General features: G+C 37.8%; 1 protein-coding gene across 1 annotated transcript in view; it reads right to left on the bottom strand.

Moving 5' to 3' along the window:
- The window catches only part of LOC148083822 (thyrotropin-releasing hormone-degrading ectoenzyme-like), a 171,839-nt gene that overhangs the window by 131,913 nt on the left and 20,840 nt on the right, over window positions 1–19,086 (bottom strand). The window contains exon 3 of the mRNA XM_087787001.1: window positions 18,447–18,723. Coding sequence (XP_087643127.1) covers window positions 18,447–18,723 — 277 coding nt within the window. The remainder of the gene's footprint in view (window positions 1–18,446; window positions 18,724–19,086) is intronic.

The following is a 19,086-nucleotide window of genomic DNA, read 5'->3' as shown; positions in this document are numbered from 1 at the left end:
ACAACAATACATTATAGTAATCAATAAATAAAACATAAATAATTCTAAATATATCAACAACATTTATAACAAGACAATGACTACTAGTCTAGTTTTTATTGTTTCGCACACACTACTTAAGTTCAGAAAATGGTATAAAATAACTAATTAAAAACATTGTATATATTTTTTTCAAAGATCTGAACCTCTCCTTCCTGCAGCACAGGAAGTAAGTAAGTAAGTAAGTAAGTAATATATATTTATATAGCGCTTTTCGAGACCAGGGTCACAAAGCGCTTTAACAATCAAAACAATACTCAAAACAGTACATACTTCAAAGATCAAGACAACACCGAGAACAACACAGGAGTTCGAGAAATTCAAGGAAAAGCCTGCACAAATAGAAACGTCTTAAGATGTTTCTTAAAGGAGTCAGTAGACTCCATCAAGCGCAAAGAGAGAGGAAGATTGTTCCAAAGCTTAGGAGCAACAGCCTGAAAAGATTTCTCTCCTCTGGTCCTGAGCCGTGTGCGTGGAACCATAAGTAGATTCTGATCCACAGACCTCAGAGACCGAGCTGGGGTGTAAGGCTGGATCAGATCAGTGATGTAAGGAGGAGCCTGACCATGAATAGCTCTGAAAGTAAGAACCAGAATTTTAAAGTTGATCCTGAAAGAAACTGGAAGCCAGTGAAGAGTTTTAAGGACCGGAGAAATGTGAGTTCTTCTACTAGAGCGGGTCAGAATTCTCGCTGCAGAGTTCTGAATCAACTGCAGGCGAGACAGCTCCTTCTTGTTAAGACATGAAAACAAACTGTTACAATAGTCCAGACGAGAAGAAACAAACGCATGGATTACAAGCTCAAGATCATGTTGTGACAGCATTTTCCTAAGTTTAGAGATTTTTCTCAGTTGAAGGAAACAGTTTCTGGTCAGTTTTCTACAGTGTTGAACAAGAGACATGTCTTTATCAAATACAACACCCAGGTTTCTCAGGCTCAGTTTGACAGACTGACCTAAGTCACCCAAGTACTGACTCAACCCTGGAATCGTATCATCAGGAGCAATCACCAGAGTTTCAGTTTTGTCCACATTAAGCTGTAAAGTGTTTTCACTCAGACACTGTTTGATTTCTAGCAAACAATTGACTAAGCTGTTCAGCCTTTGGGGCTCAGTTGGGTCAAAAGAGCAGTAGAGCTGGATGTCATCAGCAAAAATGTGATAAGAAACATCTGGAAATCTCTGAATGATTTTACCAAGGGGAATCAAGTACAGCAAAAACAATAAAGGACCCAGAACAGAACCTTGAGGGACTCCACACAACAGATCTGCCGATTCAGACCTCATTTGATTGGCAGATACACTAAAACTGCGCCCAGAAAGGTAAGATGAGAACCATTCTAACACAGACCCAGACAGTCCCACTTCATCCCTTATCCCTTATCCCTTATCCCTGTGATCAGCCACTTCCTGTCTGTGGCTGTGATGCTCCCTGATGAGTAGACTCCTCCATAGAAGCTGGTGAATCTTAGAAGTTGCCTGGACTCAAAATGACTTCAACCTTCTTAGCAGGAATAGTCTGCTCGGTTCCTTCTTAAAGAGAGCGTCTAGTTAGAGCTGATCCATCCTGTTTCCCAGTGTTGATGAATCCTCATGAAACAGCTGATGAGGTTTCATGATAAAGTGTCTTGTGTTTGAAAGCTGAACCAAGTGAATCCATAATTGTTCAGCTCTAATTTTAACTTGTCTACCACCAGTCTGACGTCTGACAAATGCATGAATGCTCCTTTCTAGATGCAACACTAATAGACTCAGGGACTCATTCATTCCTCCTGCCATTAGATTGTTTAATTCTGAGTTGGGGGTCAGGGGTGAAGCGAAAAGATGATGTTATTCTATGTTGATCTTTGTATCCTGTTCTTGTGTTACTTTTCTTTGAGCTTTGTTCTTTATATTTGGATTTTGTCATTTGTCATTTTGTTCTTTTTATTGCACTTGGTTCTTGTTGTTCTTGTTAATAACTCGTAAGTAATAGTTCCCCCAAAATATAATTTCCTAAGGGTTGGGATTATTAGAACGTATACCATATAACTGAGCTCTAGTCGCTTTATTAAAATGAACATACATCTGTACCTATAACTCTAAAATAGAATCCCAAATCTTAGTCGACATGAGGGTGAATAGAAAATGAGTGCTTAAGTTTAAATTTTGGGTGAACTGTCATCGTCATCAGCAATGGTTTCAGCCTGTAGACACGTAGCCTCCGACACATATTGAATCAGCTCTTTCCTTTAAAACAACATTTTCCTAAAACTTCAGCAAACAAGAAGTTCATCTGAAAACTCCTCACAAACAAAAGTCATTGAAAAGCTCAGTCTGGCAGCCGCTCTACCTTTAGATAAAATGATCATAGAATTCTGAAATAGAAGCTCTACATCTTCCTGTGAGTCACAAGACCGTATACGAGCTCTGCAATCAAAGCATGTCAGTTTTCAAAGGCCAAATCTTTTCTTATTCAATAGCTTTGTTATATGTCAAGGCTAAAAATACTCACATTCATAATTTTTCCATCATTCAATATCAGCTGTATGTAACTATCATGGTTTAATTATTGCCTCTTTTCAAGCAAAACTTAAAGCAAACACTAGTTGAACTTCTACATAATGTTTTAAATTACAATGTTCGATGTGTCCTTCTATACCACAAGTTACAACAATACAACTTCTGCAGTGTAATATGAACTTGTAGAGGATGATAGGACATGTGACTAAGAGTTCTGGGTCAGCAAAAAGTACAAATAAATACATTGTGAATCCAAGCCATTGGTGAACAATGAAATATTGACTTTAATAATGACACCACTTTGAGCAACTTGTCATTGACAATATATAATATCTTAAATATTTTTTATTTATGGTTCTTTCCACAATATATTTCAGTGACTAAACATCTATATGTCGGAACTATGACACAATTATTCCTCTTTATTTCAACCAATAATTATGGCTCACATTTTATGTACGATACCTTTTTATGTGCAGCAGTTTACCCATAGAAATTGTCTACTTGATAGGATGATTCCCATTAGCAGTTTGTTTGAGTAAAGAGTAAGAAGCGCCAAAGAAAAATATAATTATTATTTAAATATTCAACCAAATGTCTTAATAAAGCAAAATAAACATGTGTTGAAATCTAGTTTCATCAGAAGAAGAAGAAAAAGTTCAAGGCCGTTTTTGATACATACAAGAATGCTAAATTCATTTTGGTTTTGGGGGGCCAGATTTAGCAGGTGAACAGACCCTACCACTCTTACCTACGGGTGCAGTCGGCACGGCAACAAGAGATCACACACTAATGAGCGGAGGCGCAAAAATAGCGAGGGTTTTCTGCGAGCAGAAGCCAACGGTGGGTCAGCACAAACAGTTTCTGGGTTTTGTTTGTATTCTGACAGACTTTAATCCTCCCTGAAGGGAGAGCATCTCATTACACCATCAGAGATTTGAACAGACACATTAGACTGACAAACAAGAGAAAGACAAAGAGTTTGTTGAAGGAGGGAAGAAGGACACGTTGAAGGATTCACAAAAACAACAGCTGCATTGAGGAAGGCTTGATTTATCTGGATAATCTGAGGAATGGAAGTGGTTTGTTTGGTTAAAAGCCCTTTTCTTTGAATAATTGTTTGTTTATTCTGTCAGGCGCTGTTTCCAAGCAAGACCGGAAGCTTTTAATTGCCGTTGAAAGAAGATTCTTTAACTAATGAGGATTATGGAAAAAATAAATCCACAGTGATGTTAAACAATATTTCGCTACATCTTCATCACTTTTTAATGTTATTAATATTTAATAATTTAAAGAACATATACATTATTTTTCGGACTATACAGCACACTTTAAGATACATCACACTTTAAGTCCTCTCTAAATATTCTCAAAAAATGACAGCGTGTCAAGGTTTATAAGCCTTGGAATACTGGTTGTACTTCCTCCAACCCATTTTATGTGGTACACAGCGCTAAAAAAACACATAGCAGCACCGCGATACACTACAGTATTACTCATATTATCACTATACTGCGTGGGTCACCGCAGTATTACTCCGCAAGTCACAGCAGTATTACTCCATGAGTCAACGCAATATTACTCTAAGGGTCACTGCAGTATTGCACTGCAAGTCACCACAGTATTACTCCGTTAGTCACCGCAGTATTACTCCGCGAGTCACTACAATGTTACTCTGCGAGTCACTGCAGTATTATTCCCTTAGTCACTGCAGTAATACCCCGCAAGTTACCACAGTATTACTACGCGAGTCACCGCAGTATTACTCTGCGGGTCACCGCAGTATTACTCCACGAGTCACTGCAGTATTATTCCCTAAGTCACTGCAGTAATACCCCGCAAGTCACCGCAGTATTACTACGTGAGTCACCGCAGTATTACTCTGCAAGTCACTGCAGTATTACTCAGCTAGTCACCGCAGTATTAATCCACGAGTCATTTTGTAATTCAAGAACAATTTAAACCCTGTATAAGTACAAAAAACACTATAAAATGCAATCATCGTACTTGTCGTACATTTTACTAATCGTTCATATAAGCTTGTGAGTCGTCGCTGTAAAAGTCACAAACAATTATTGACACCACAGTCAAATGTAGGGTTGTGAGAAAAAAACAACAACACACCGACTTATATTGTTACAGTACAAATATTGAACACAGTATCACTCCAAATCTAATTTATCTATTTCCATGGGGAAGGCTTTGAAATCGTTAATTTTATACTAGTTGTTGTATGTTATAGATAGATGGAAGCAGTCATTACGCTGTCAGCAGGTTAGTAAACAATTAAATCCTGCGAGATCCCGCGGCGATTACTGAGGATGAGAGGATAGTCGGCTCCAGCTGCCTTTAAAGCTCATGTTTGGACATATATCAGTTTTATTAATAACAACCTAAGAGACTGAAACAATCACAAGGAATCATTCTGAAAATAATCCCAAAAATATTGTATAGCTACCTTGTACAAAAGTTATAGATCTTTTATCATTTAGGGTTACTGTTTATTTGAATAAGTACACGATCTGGAAAATCAAATTTAATTGAGTTTTTACTTATATGACTTTATTAAACATAGCTGAGAATGTAATTCTCTCTTCTAGTGCATCAATTTAATACAATTTAAAGAGGAAAACCAATCATTGAGTCTGTGATCTTTTACTCTTTTACTTTTACTACATAAAACATGATGAATTATCTGCCCTGTGATAAACTGGGAGCTTCCGAGAAGTACCACTGTTTTGCAGGGATAAACTCTTTCATCACAGTGCTCGACACAAACCCGAACACATTCGTTTATGTCAGAATCTGGGCGCCGTAAAAAACATGGCGAGCTGAGACAGGCTGTTGGTATGAAAACTCAATTGAGTTCATCAACTAAACAATCTAATTATGAAGCTGCTGTCATGACAATCATGTCTAAGATGACAACACAGTTAATAGAAGCGCATTTTTAATCAACACTTCTTGATGTGAAATATCAAACTGTCCTTGCAATTACATGTAATAAAATAATGGATTTTTCGGTTGGCTGGTGCATTAAAACAGCGCATAATGATGCACAGTCTGGAGAAATGAATGTATTTTTTGTCACTGTAATGCAAAGTTTGGATTGTTTTGATAATTGTGCGGCACATAATTGAACCACCAAACCCTGACATTAAAAATTCAAAACTTAGTCTTTAAATTTGCATGAGCGTGATGCGACTGATAAGTGAGAATTTGTCGATAATAACAAGAGAAAGGAACAACTCATTTTGACTCATCATCAAGTCTTTCAGAATCTCATGTCAAGTGTCTTGTCAGAGCAAAGTCATTATCCTCCAGCTCATGATCTTCCTACATACTCGCATCTCTCAGGACGGTATTCTTAGACATCCCTTAACGAACCAGTACTAATGAAAGAGTTCTAACTGGATATTAAAACACATAGGTGTCCTCAACTATAACTCTTTAACAGTGACTCTTGTTTTTACAGTTGAGTCCTTCAACCATTCAACATCCAGGTACAGTCGTCACAACCTCTTCCAAAATTCAAACTTTTTTTTTTTTCTCACTCTAGTGTCGATTTAGGGTTGGCATTATTTTCAGAGTAATCTTTTCCTTTTTAGAATTATAGACAAAAATGTTTGTTCATTTTAATGAAGCGTCTGGCGCCAGGTGGTCTTCGTCTTCATCTTCGTCCTAAATGACACACTTAAAACATCCAATAAATACTCGTCTTTAATGTTCCTCTTGTATTGAAGCCTCCATCTGAGGAATGGTTCCTAAAAAAGCTTAAATAAGTCTGAATATTTCAAGTTTGTTTGTAGCAAAGGTTATCAGTCTCTCAGTTTCCCTCATTCAAACACAGTGGCACCATCTTGGACTGCATGTCGCCACGGTAGTCGATCGTTTGCAACTTCCTCCCAGGTGTCAGTTTTGATGTTGAAGGCCTTCAAAGATACCTTTACGGTGTCTTTGTAGCGATTTTTCTGGCCACCATGCAGGCGTGTACCTTCTTCAAGTTCACCATAGAACAGTTGGAAGTGATTGAGTTCCATTGCATGGCGTCGGTAGACGGTCCATGTCTCACATGCATACAGGAGCGTCGGAAGTACAACAGCTTTGTACACCTCGGTTCCAGACACTGGCATGAAGTCTGCCGAATGTAGCACTTGCTTTTGCATTCCTGGTTTAGACTCCATCGTCAATGTTGGCACTCTGGTCAAGGCTGCTGCCAAGGTAGGTGAATCTGCTAACCACGTTCAGTTTTTTGTTCTTGACTGTGATGGTAGGCTCCATAGGGTTTTCCGGGTGGGGTGGAGGACGAATGTTTTCTTTGTGTTTATTGTCAAGCCAACGTTGATAACTTGTCTGTACTTTATTGCATGTTTGGTTCTGAGCTGGCATTTAAAGCGCCGTCATCGGCGAAAAACAAGCCTCTAACGGTATCTGTCTGTACTTTGGTTTTGGCTTGTAGACTTCTTGAACACTTTCCCATCCATCCTGTCTCTGATGCCAAATTCCCACGTCTGCCTGACTCAAGGCATCTGTTAGCAGTGCAGTTAACATGATGCTAAACAGCGTGGGGGCTAGCACACAGCCCTGCTGCACTCCATTTATGACAGGGAATGAATCTGACAAAGCGTAATTTTCCCGGACAACAGCCGGCATTCAGTCATGGAATTGTGAAGTTGTGTCAGTGTGCAAGATTTATGTAGCTAGCTAGCCTAGCAGCGGCCGCTAAGAACAATCTTAAAATATAGACTCATTTATATTATATTGGAACAATTCCTTTTCGAGGCTTCAATTCAAGATGGACGCCACAGACAAGCAGTATGAAGGTATTTGGATGTTTTTAAGTTTCATTTTGAACAAAATATGGAGCTAAAGTCACTACAATGAAATGGCTTTACATTTGTACCTATAACTATAAGAAAGAACAGATTACTGAAATTAATACCAACCCTTAGTCAACATGAGGGTGAATAGAAAACGAGGGAAGCTAGAATCACTTCAACGGCTCCAGGTCTGACAACATACAATTATTTTTGGCAAGAACATACGAACATAAGTAATTACATCACCAGCGTGAGGCTGAATAAAAACATTGTCGCCCGCTTTCACTCCAGTAATTCCGGAAAAAAAACATCTTGATTATTAACACTCTTACCAAATATTATTGCAGCCTCTTCTAGCCTGAAGTCATAAAAAGTTAATTCCATTAATGATTAAATTAAAAACCAACTCAAACAAGCTCTCCCCAGATCACGGTCGCTCGCGGGTTCTCTTTATTGGTTTATAGTGTTTGAGTGTGCGCTCGTATAGTTAGAAACGTCGCCCTGTTGGCCTGTGGAGGAAGTTATTAAGAATACAAATTCAAGAAAGTTGTGGGCAAATCTCGCCGCCTCCTCCTGGCAGGCCACTGCCCTCACGTTAGAAAACGCTGATGCAGATAATTACTATAGAAACTGTGCAAATGTGAGGCAGATGTAGACTTTGATGTAACAAATACATCAGCCTGCATGTTTGTTACTCATAAATATGTATGACTGCTTCTTTTCTTTTGCTTCTGCATTCAATTTATTTTAAAACTAGCTTTTATTAATAATTTATTTTTGTGATGAAGGAACAAATGGTCTTTTTTTTTTCGATTTTCACTTCCTACGCAGGTCGAAATTGTAATATAAACAGCAAGTGAACTCCAGATGAGGATAATTAACGCAAACATTTTAGCGAATCACCTCAACTGACTCACTTCAACGCAGACCCACGTTCGCTCCGACCCTCAATCCCCGCCGGATTACACATTGTCTCAGTCTCAGGGAGACATCACGACCCGCGTATCTCTCCTTGATCTTGTTTTTCTCACAGGTGGCCAAGGTTTGAGGGTCGCGGGTCAGTGTGGAGAAGGAAATTGGACGGAGAAAATAAAGGGATTTGTGTCCGTGATCTTTTTTTTAGTGCCGTGAAGGTATCTGACTGCAACCTTTCGTAAATCAATCTTAAGACTCTAAAGCCTTCAGAAAAACAAATCAACAGGAGGCGAGGAATTGTTCTATTATCTGGGGGAGCACAGTGTTAGTTTGAAGCTTAAAACGGATTATTTTTTTAAAAAGCAACATCTTTGACTTTTTGGCTTCTTCTTGTGTCACCCACAAATAAATCCCTACAATAATATAATGTTCTTTATCTGACAATGGTGCCGAACCAGTACTTTTGAAATTATGCCAGGGATTAAATCTTGCCAGGAATGGTACAGAAAGGAAATATGTTATTATTTTTATTAATTTCCTAATTTGAGTTAAGTAAAAACCATTTAAAAAATGTACTAAATGGCCACATTTAGGGTTTGAACATGAGTACCTCAAATGTACCAAGGTTATACATGTGACTTTAGTGCAAACATGCTAACATTTAGTTAAACGACAAGACAGTGTGTTTGGAATAAACTCTTAAAGGAAAACTAGTGTTGATTTAAGAGTGACTTAAATAGATGTTGGACTCTATTGTATCGTCAGTATGTGTCAGTTTTTACAAAACTCTCTTTTCATTCAAATATTTACTTCAGAAAATGATCTTAAACAATATTAAATCTTGTTTACCATAACCACACCCACTCTGCTTTGATTCGTCAAACATAGAGATTTGTCACTGCACGTCATCAATCCTGTAAGTCTCCACCTCCAAGGGACTCGTTGTATAAACAAAGCGAGGTGTGATTACAGCTGGCTGGAGGAGGAGTGAAGCCATTATAATATCATAATGGACTCTGCTCTCGTAACCTCTTGTTCGCTGAGATTTCAGACGTGGGCTAACTTTATAATGTAATAAGTTCAAAACATGGTCATGATGAGAGACTTACTGTTTCTTGGAGAGGAAGACTTCAACATTTGAAACATGTGAGTGAGTCAGGAGAGTTGGGTTTTCACATGAGTTGCTCTCTGAAGGGAATTTAATCTTTTCCGAATGAAAATTGGTAGATTCAAAAGTGGAATGTCAGCAATACTTGTATGCCTTTTCTGATTTTGCAAATGAGCACTTATCCAGGAAAGTCTTAAGTGAAAATAATTACTACATTAGTCTCAAGAAACCTAATTAACAAAAAAAAAAACGATACTCAAACTACTGTACTGCATTACAAAACCACTTTTCTTTGGCTGACAATCACTGCAATATAATAGTAAAAAAGAGAAAATATGCTGGTGCTGATAATATTTAATCAATGGCAAATTAAAGTATAACACATTAAGATGAATGAATTAACAGAAAATTATGTTCTATAAAAACCAAACATCTTTGTTCTGGTATATCTGAGAAATAAAGTAGACCTTCGGTAAAAACTGTCGAAAAGAATCTAACAAGAGAGACAATAATTGTATATAACGCAATCACAGACACCCCAATATACTGCAACTTATTGACATTTATATTTGAATTATTCCAAAATATTTTTATTTAGAAGATTATTGTGTTCTTTTCCACTTTTAAAGAGAAAATCGAGACAATAGTAAAAAAGAAATTGAAAATGTTGCTCTCTGCTCTCATACACACGGATACGTTTCTTTTTTTCATGTGTCCTCTTCACAGCCGGAGGGAGGAGAAGGCAAGTGTCCTGTCAGCTGCAGCCGTCTGACGGCCCATGAGGAGGACAGAGGGATGAGTTTTTGTTCCGCATGTAAAGCCGTTCCTTCCGAGGAGGACGGAGGGATGGCAAGATTAATGTTTGTGTCATTGAAAGCTGTGACGCAAACTGACATCAGCGTCTCTTTATTCCCTTCAGGCTCAGACAAAGATTTTTATATACGAGAGGCTGAAATATACACTGCAAGAGCAAAGGAAGCGCTGGTACATAAGAAAACACGATCGGTGCTTGAGTTGATCTCTACGCTGTTAACATAAGCGTGACGGAACAAGAAAAAATGTTCTTTCGGAAAAAAGTGTTGCTTTATCATCAAAAGGATATGAAGGGAAAATACACTTTCTTTAATAGTCTAAACAATGTGTCTTTCTTTAGATATTGTTTTAGTCGTCCCTTGGCTATACATTTGAATTTCCCAATATTCTACTCTTTTGCTCATAAAAACCATGAGCAACTGGCCTCACCATGAGTGGTCAAGAAGAAATGCATTCAAGAAATGCATTTGCATTTTCGATTCTCGGCTGCTTGTTATTTCCAAAAGTGAAAACCTAAAGTGATAATTGAACTATAATTAAGAATCTTCTCTAGTGTTTGCCAGTATTGACTATGAACTGAAGTGCAAACACAATAATACTCAATCCTCACCACAGAAGGAAATCTATTTGCAGACTTGCAGAAAATACCTGGAGCATTAGATTTTTATTTTTTGTTTTAATATTAACAAGCAATACGTATTAAATTATGTTATAACTTTGTTGTTGTTTCATACCCTGTTTATCTACTTATTGTGATGATGGGCTGAATTTAGTGATGTTTAATCAGTTAAAATACTCAAGCATCTATTTTCTATAAACGTTTTTATAGAAGCCACTTTTTATCAACTTTTCTTTATGAGGATTTATTAATTAAAACACAAATGTCCTTCCCATAATTAGGCCCAAACACAAATACATGACTTGGATCAAAGAAAACGTTTTACATTAAAGAAAAACTGTTTAAATACTTTTATTTCAATTGGAAATATATATTTCTCTATAAATTTGATATTTATTCTTTATATAATTGTTTGTTTACATGAAAAACATCAATGTATTTCTTGCACCATGAGTGAAACTTTTTGTTATCCAAATCCAATGAGAACCTCTTAAATTATCCAGAGAAACTGAAATAATAACCAAAGAAGCGTAACAATAGTTGTATAATGTTTCATTATGTAAACTTTTACCTTTGAGACACTGGTCTGAGCCTCTGAAATTAAAGGTATTATTGATTACTGGTGTTTTTGTAAATGACCGAAGGGTTGTAAGTGCAATAAAAACAAAAGCAGCCTCATTTTAAAGAAAACTTTGATCAAAGAAATGTTAAAACAATCCCTTTTGACAAGACTTCTAAATCATTTTCATATTTAGAATATTTGCGGATATGCAAACTATCCATTTGCACTGTGGTGACACAACTCATTTGATCAAACATGAATACATGAATAATTTGTTATATAATTAAAATAAAAATTCATGTTGTTTTCACTTGTTTTAACCGATTAACGCTGAGAGCAGCAATTGTGATATAACACTGTGAAGAGTTTAAGGCCATGACATGGATTCTCTGAGGAGCCAGACCCACATTTCTGATCTTCTGTGTCATGAATATGTATGTAATATGTTCACTGAAGCTTTATTACCATTATGTGCTCTAACTGACACACACACACACACACACAGCATAGTGTATTGATTGAACAGGATCTTAGTCGAGGGAGTGCAATGTGGTGAGATTTATTTTATGTTTTAATAGTTTAAATAGAAACAAAATATAATGCGTTTATTCAGGCCTGGTTTAAGTCAGAGGCCGAGTTCAGTTTGGACAATTGTGTAAAAAAACCTCTGTCAAACTCAAGGCATGAGGGCCAAATCTGGCCTGCAAGTAGTGTTAAGAAGCCTGCAAGATGGTTGACGTAAATGAAAAATCTAATGTTTAAGATAGGAGAACAGAGATTTGTGATGTCAAGAACCGAGTCATTCTTTGAGGTTAAAGGGAATTTAGGGGGATTGTTTGATGAATAAGATGATTAAGATAAATAAAGCCTTCTAGACATTATCAAAATCAGAAAAAGAAGATTTTGGTCCCTTGAGCGATTGAGTTTGACATCTCGGGTAGGGTTGGATGGAGAGGGAGCTGTCCGGTGCTGAACTGAACTGTTAATTGCCGGATTTCCCAGATTGGTTAAGAATCTCTAGGCTGATTCAATCGTCTTTGGAACACTCTTAGGACTGCTGTGAAAGAACGATGTGTTTCCCAGAGTCACACTTAGTTTGAAGAAATTTCTCTGAGAAGGATATGTGAGATGGAGCTGACTCACTCTTAACAGCCTTCTTAGTTAGTACTTAAGTAAGTAATAGTCAGTGTAAAGCACCTTTCTACAACAACGTCAAAAAGCGCTTTAACAATCAAAAACAATACACAGTTAAAATATATACTTTAAAAGGCCAAGACACATAAGACAAACACAGGAGTCCCAGAAAATCAGGGAAAATCCTGCACAAATAAATGTCTTAAGATGTTTCTTGAAGGAGTCAGTAGATCCATCAAGCGCAAAGAGAGAGGAAGATCGTTCGAAGCTTAGGAGCAACAGCCTGGAAGGATTTCTCTCCTCTGGTCCGGTAGTGTGTGTGTAGAGACATGTCTTTGTCAAATATAACACCCAGGTTTTTTACTCAGCCATTGTTTGATTTCTAGCAAACAATTGACTAAGCTGTTCAGCCTCAGGGGCTCAGTTGGATCAAATGAGTAGTATAGCTGGATGTCATGAGCAAAGATGGGGTAAGAAACATCAGGAAATCTCTGAATGATTTGACCCTGTGGAATCAAGTACAGCAAAAATGATAAAGGACCCAAAACAGAACCTTGAGGGACTCCACACAATAGATCCGCTGATTCAGACCTCATCTGATTGGCAGATACACTGAAACTGCGTCCAGAAACGTATGACGAGAACCACTATAACACAGACCCAAACAGTCTCACTTCAGGATCTTGTGATCAACTATGTCAAGGCTGAGGACAGATCCAAGAGAACCAGAACAGTGTATTTACCCGAATCAGCCAACATCATGATGTCACTGGACACTTTCAGTAAAGCTGTCTCTGTAGAGTGATGTTTGCGGAAGCCAGACTGAAACTTCTCATGGATGTCGCTCTGATCCAGGAACAACAATAGCTGCTCAGACACCACCTTCTCTAAGATCTTGGACAAGAAAGGGAGCATAGAAATAGACCTGAAATGACTGAGGTCAGTCGGGTCTAAGCCTCACTTTTTGAGTAAAGGCTTCAGAATGGCAGGCTCAGTGACAGCAGGGGTTCCACAAAAAATGGGAGAGATTTTCTCTTTGATCAATTACATTTTGCAAGTGAAAGATCTCAACAATGCATTGCTTCATAGAAGACAGGGGTGATTGGAGCTGCAGGACACACGAGAGAATTGATCGTGTCAAACAACACTTTGGGGTTTTTCTTATTTACTATTACCAGTTTCTGAATGTAGTCAGATCTGGCAGTTTCCACCATCTCATTGAATGAGGACATCCGATCCCTAAGGTGAAGTCTCTGGACCTCAAGTTTAGTGGAATTCTAGTGACCAAATTTACATCCTCCACTAGAGCAAAGATTTTCATTTGTCTTCTGATAACAATAATTGTTTACATGTCCGGAATTATGTGAAGTAGCAACCATTTAAAATACTTGATATTTCATTCAAGCTCACCTTGATGGGGATAAGTAAACCTTATCTAAAAATAAATTAAATTTCTAAAAGGCTCAATAAACAAGAAAACTTCAAACGTGACCTACAAAGGTGCATTGTTCATATTATTATTATTAGAAAAAATGGAGCTGTGTTTGTCAATGCAATGATGACTGATAGAATACATCAGAATCAGTGCAGAGCAGATGATAATGTAATCCTGACCCAGGGATCAACTAATCATGAAGACCACAGGGTCAGCTTCTGCCCAGATCTTTGCATAGATTTGATTATGCAGACATTTACGGCCTCAAACCAAAACTTAATAGAGTCTGTTCTCAGTGTCATGGTCTCATTCTCACTATTCAAAAAAAAAGCAATTTCTCACATAATCATTCTCCACACGCTGTCCAGATATGATTCGTGTGATGATGAACGGGCACCAGATAGAGAAGCCTCTGAATAAGGCGAGGTGGTTTGAATATTTGTTTGAAAAAAAAGATGTGTAATTACAACATCCCTCCAGACATGGTCACTTAGAACCTTCTTAAAATGAGGCTCCATTTGAGCAATTATAGACGAAAACGCATGGAAGGGAAGCTGAGATAATCTGGACTTCACAGGACGGAACAATTTAAGAAAATTAATACTCGCCCCCGAGATCTAAAAACCACCCACTGAGTCCACACATTTCTGTATAATTGCGTAACATTTACAAGTCTCCTTTTGTCAAGCTATGATGACTATAAATAGGTGCAAGACACACACTCAGCTACACACACTGCAAGGTTGAAGTTATGTACAGCCTTCATTTTCCATGAAATCTGCATGTGACTATATGTAGCATAAAACAGGGGTGAAGTGCGTATGTATGAGGTCCGGCCTTGAGTAAACACAGATGATCAGTAATTACTCGGATAGAGAGACGAAAGAGGCAGAAGTGGAGGACGAGAGGCAAGGTCGAGAGCGTGTTTGTCCTTGTGTCGGAACATGAGCAGGCATCCAAGTGTGTGTGCCGGGGTGTGGGGGCGCATATTTCAGCCTTAAACGTTGTGATAGTTTCAGGGTGACGGCCGAAGAGGATTGGATTGTTTTGACTTTCAAACCCCAATGATAACATCTTGATCGACGTGATAAACACTGGCAGGCGTCGTCAGGAAGTGGCTTTAACAGCCTGCAGCCGGGACCAGAGGGATGTTTTTTTTTAAAGGGACTGACATTAATTGGGCTGTTATCGTGTCATGACCAGAGTGGGAAATAAAAAAAGTGACCCGTTTGAGTGGCTTGATTAATGGACCACAGCTGGTTGACATTTGGCGATGGCCAGGGGAGAGAATAAGCAGACCATGACACAAACACAAAACCAATGGATTTAGTTTTTTTTGGAAAACAAAATTGTCTAAAGGTTGTGTAAAGAAAACTAATCCATCCATCTGATTTCTTCCATCAACTTACTATTCTGTAGGGCCAATAGAGAGCGAGGCTAATTCAAGCTTCATCTTCATTATCATCATCATCATTCAACTGCCAGTGCAGGTGCTGGATTGACTCGGCCTGCCAGATCAACTCGGTGTTTGATGGAGTCGACTCAATGATATGTTCGTGAGATGCCGACTTCTGCTGGCCTTTATCAACAGAGAAAACTCCAGTATCCAGAGTTAAATCTTATCATTTATCCATCAAGATGTATTGATTTCATTAAATTCTTAACGTAGACTATAAAGCACACCTGACTATAAGCCGCAGGTTTTCATTGGTATGAAAAACCAGTAGTGACGCCAGGATTCAATCTCTTTTCTAAAGACTGGTAATAAACGCATTAACTGTATGAATGGTCAGAGCCGCCCACGGCTCGTAGGATTTCTCCCTCTCAAGCATGTGCCTGGTATGGGTAAGATCACACGAATAAGAATAGTTTGTGCTAATTTACTGTCATACATTTCACCATTTCACCACAGACAGAGACGCTTTGCATCACCACAGTAGCCTGCTTTGAGCCACATATCAAGCCTACTGTGTAACCTGAAATGTTGAACCTGAGATATTTAGAAAGAAATACAGAAGTTTTTCATTGTTGTTTTCATTTACCAGAACAAAATTTAAACTCATCTTGAGACATTCACACATCAGTGTGTCAATCAATGTGTTGGTGGACCAAGTTACCCTTTTTATAGATCTAAAAGTAAATCCAGTCCCTTCTGTACACTAGGCCAAACATAACCGGTTTAGGTTCAGGTTTGTTGCTTGGCTGAAGGCTGGTGATGATGTCACATCCTGCAGTTATTGACAGATTTTGAAAATCTGTTTTAATGTTAATGAACTTCAAATAATGGATTCGACGACAATTTCTACCACATGAACATTTAAGGTCAACTCAGTATCTGTCTTTTTGTACAAAACTCTCTTTTCATTAAAATATTTACATTAGAAAATGTACTTAAGCCTTGCTTTTTAACATAGCAATTAAATAACATCCGAAATAGAGGGAAAATCTCATTATGTTTTTAAAGCCGCTCATTTTCAACCATGCTACAACTTGAAAATGACAATATTGCCTTGTTGTGATTCATATTGGCTTATTTAATTTAAAAGTTAACTTGTGTAAAAATAAGAAGATAAACTTGGAAATATGTTTAGAAAGTAATATTTAAATAATTAAATAAACCAATGTAGTTAAAAGTATCGTTAACTACCTGAGTTGAATATGTATTAGGATCAAACATCCTGAGTAATGGACAGAAATGAAGGGAGGCGATGAAGAGAGTGATGGCATGGTGGTAAAGACAAGACAGAGCTGTATGGTGACCGATTACTATACTAAAAATTAAATGGTCAGACCAGTAAACTTTTAAAACAGAAACTCTGAGCCAAAGAAAAGAAGCAGATACATAAGTGTCGTGTTGAAGACAGTTTTTGAGAGTAGCTCATATAAAGGGAAAGTTAATTTTGAGCTCTTTGGAGACAACATTAGGCTTGGACAATAGAAGAGGGTATCGACAATAAATTCCCCAAATTACTCTGTAATAACGTATAATTAATGGGTTGGGTTTTTTTCAGCAATTTGTTTTTCAAGAAAACATAACAGAGGAAATTGAGAAACTTTTAATCACTACACATATTTGTTTGCACTGTTTAAATAAATTGCCTTTAAGCCAAGAGGAGTTTGGAATTAAGTCATTAAAAAGTAATTTTGGCAACTCAAACACAATTACGTGCTTTGCTTTGAGGAATGGCTTTGAATAGAATGACTTTCAAGGAGAGGGTTTTTTAATGAAGTCCAGCCAGGATGTCGGGAAGATACTGTCCCAAAGCTTTATGTCGAGTGAATACATTCAAGTTTTTTTCTAACTAGGAAATATATAAAACTCAAGGTACTTTTTTATTTTGCGCTGAATATGTAAAAGATAATTTAATATTCACCTCCTTATTAGTTGCTTCAAGAAACATCTTAAGACATTTTTATTTGTGCAGGGTTTTCCTTGATTTTCTGGAACTCCTGTGTGGTTTCTCAATGTTATCTTGACCTTTAAAGAATATATTTTATTGAGTATTGTTTTGATTATTTAAGAGCTTTGTGACCCTGGACTGGAAAAGCGCTTTATAAATACAAATTACTTACTTACTTACTTAAATATGCGATTCAGGGAAAGTTTCTATTAACACCCTTTAACCAGTGTGTCTTCTCAGGGTCAAGGTGACCCGGTGGCCCAAAAACAAATGTGTTTGAGGTATCCTTTGGGCCAGCGGGTCACCTGGACCCAGAGATGACACAAGGGTTGAACTTCAACATTTTCTCCAAATATTATTTATTTTAAAGACTCATTGTATACAACTGAACACATGATGCATGTATTGCATCCATAAAGCTTGGCCCCCCCTTGTAGTTATCATTTACACAATTTCTTATTATACTAAATATATTGATTATTTATTTAATACTATGTATTCAAAGATTTCGTTTCAACTGTTATAAACAATCTTTATTCACTGCCTGGATGAGAAGTGGAATTCAAACTTGAATGTCCTTATCAAGCGAATTAGCAACAGCAGATATTAATAAATTAGACAGTTTAATCTCTCAATGTCAGAAAATGTCTGAAATTCTCACTTGTACCTTTGAAGAGCAGGTCAAAAACTTCATTCAGACTTTTTAATTTGCCATTAAGAATCATGTCTGGCTCAAACACATGGATGTCCTCCTGTACTGTGTAGGTCATTCCTGCTTCATAAGTTCACTGAGCTCATTTCAACACAGAAATGTGTTTTCCCACTGGTAATGGCCATTGACAAGAGCTGTGCACCGTTGTCTCGCCTACATCTTACGGATAAAAATGTAATTTTCACATTTCAACTACACCTGAGGCAGAACTTAAGAGTTTATAATTGATCATTCTGCATTCAAATATCCTGAACATGAGAACGTTGTTGTTGTCAGCAGCATGTCGGTCTCGTCTCTTTGAACCGCTGAATGGAAACATGCGTAGCTTTTGTACCACAAGAACACAAAGAGACATAAATTATTCAGATAAAGAAGAGATTTTCTGACCGTGACGCCGCTGTCAGCCTGTGTTTCTCTGAAGGTGAAGTTGCAGACGGCCCAAGCCAGGTAATAGGTAGACATGCGTGGCGTGCGGGAGAAACGATTGGTTAGCCAGCCGTCCTCGTCCGATATGAGGCTGCTCTCCACGGGCATGTTGGACAGTGAGGTGTACTGCGGGTCATGGCGGAGGGTGATGGAGAACGTGGCCTTGTAGACCGGCTCATCGAAGCACGGGAACGCCTTCCGGGCATGAATGGGGCTAAACTGAGTCACTGCCAGATACCTAGAAGACACAAGAAAGTTTAAGAATGAATACAAGAGAGAAGAAGAGTTACAAGAAGAACAGAAAAAATGCAGTAAAACACCTAGAAAAATACTGAGAGCACCAACACCAGCAACATCTCCACCATTATCGCTCTTCATTTATCTTATACACAAAAGTCAGTACCTTTTCTAGCATTTGAAATATCATAGAATCCGATGTGCTTAATGGCACGGCAGTTATAGATACTATAGGATTTTTTAAACTAGCTAGGTCAACACATACTGTACATAGGAATAAAAGAATTGAGCTGACCATGTCCTTCAAAATTTATAGAGTTCCAGATGGTAATACAGAGAAAAAAGTACCAATCTGTTCCGTTTC

Source organism: Callionymus lyra, chromosome 3 (genome assembly GCF_982586985.1).
Source record: "Callionymus lyra chromosome 3, fCalLyr1.hap1.1, whole genome shotgun sequence".
NCBI classification, from domain to species: domain Eukaryota; kingdom Metazoa; phylum Chordata; class Actinopteri; order Syngnathiformes; family Callionymidae; genus Callionymus; species Callionymus lyra.
The sequence above is the reverse complement of the archived record's forward strand: the minus strand, read 5'-3'. Positions and strand labels throughout refer to the sequence as shown.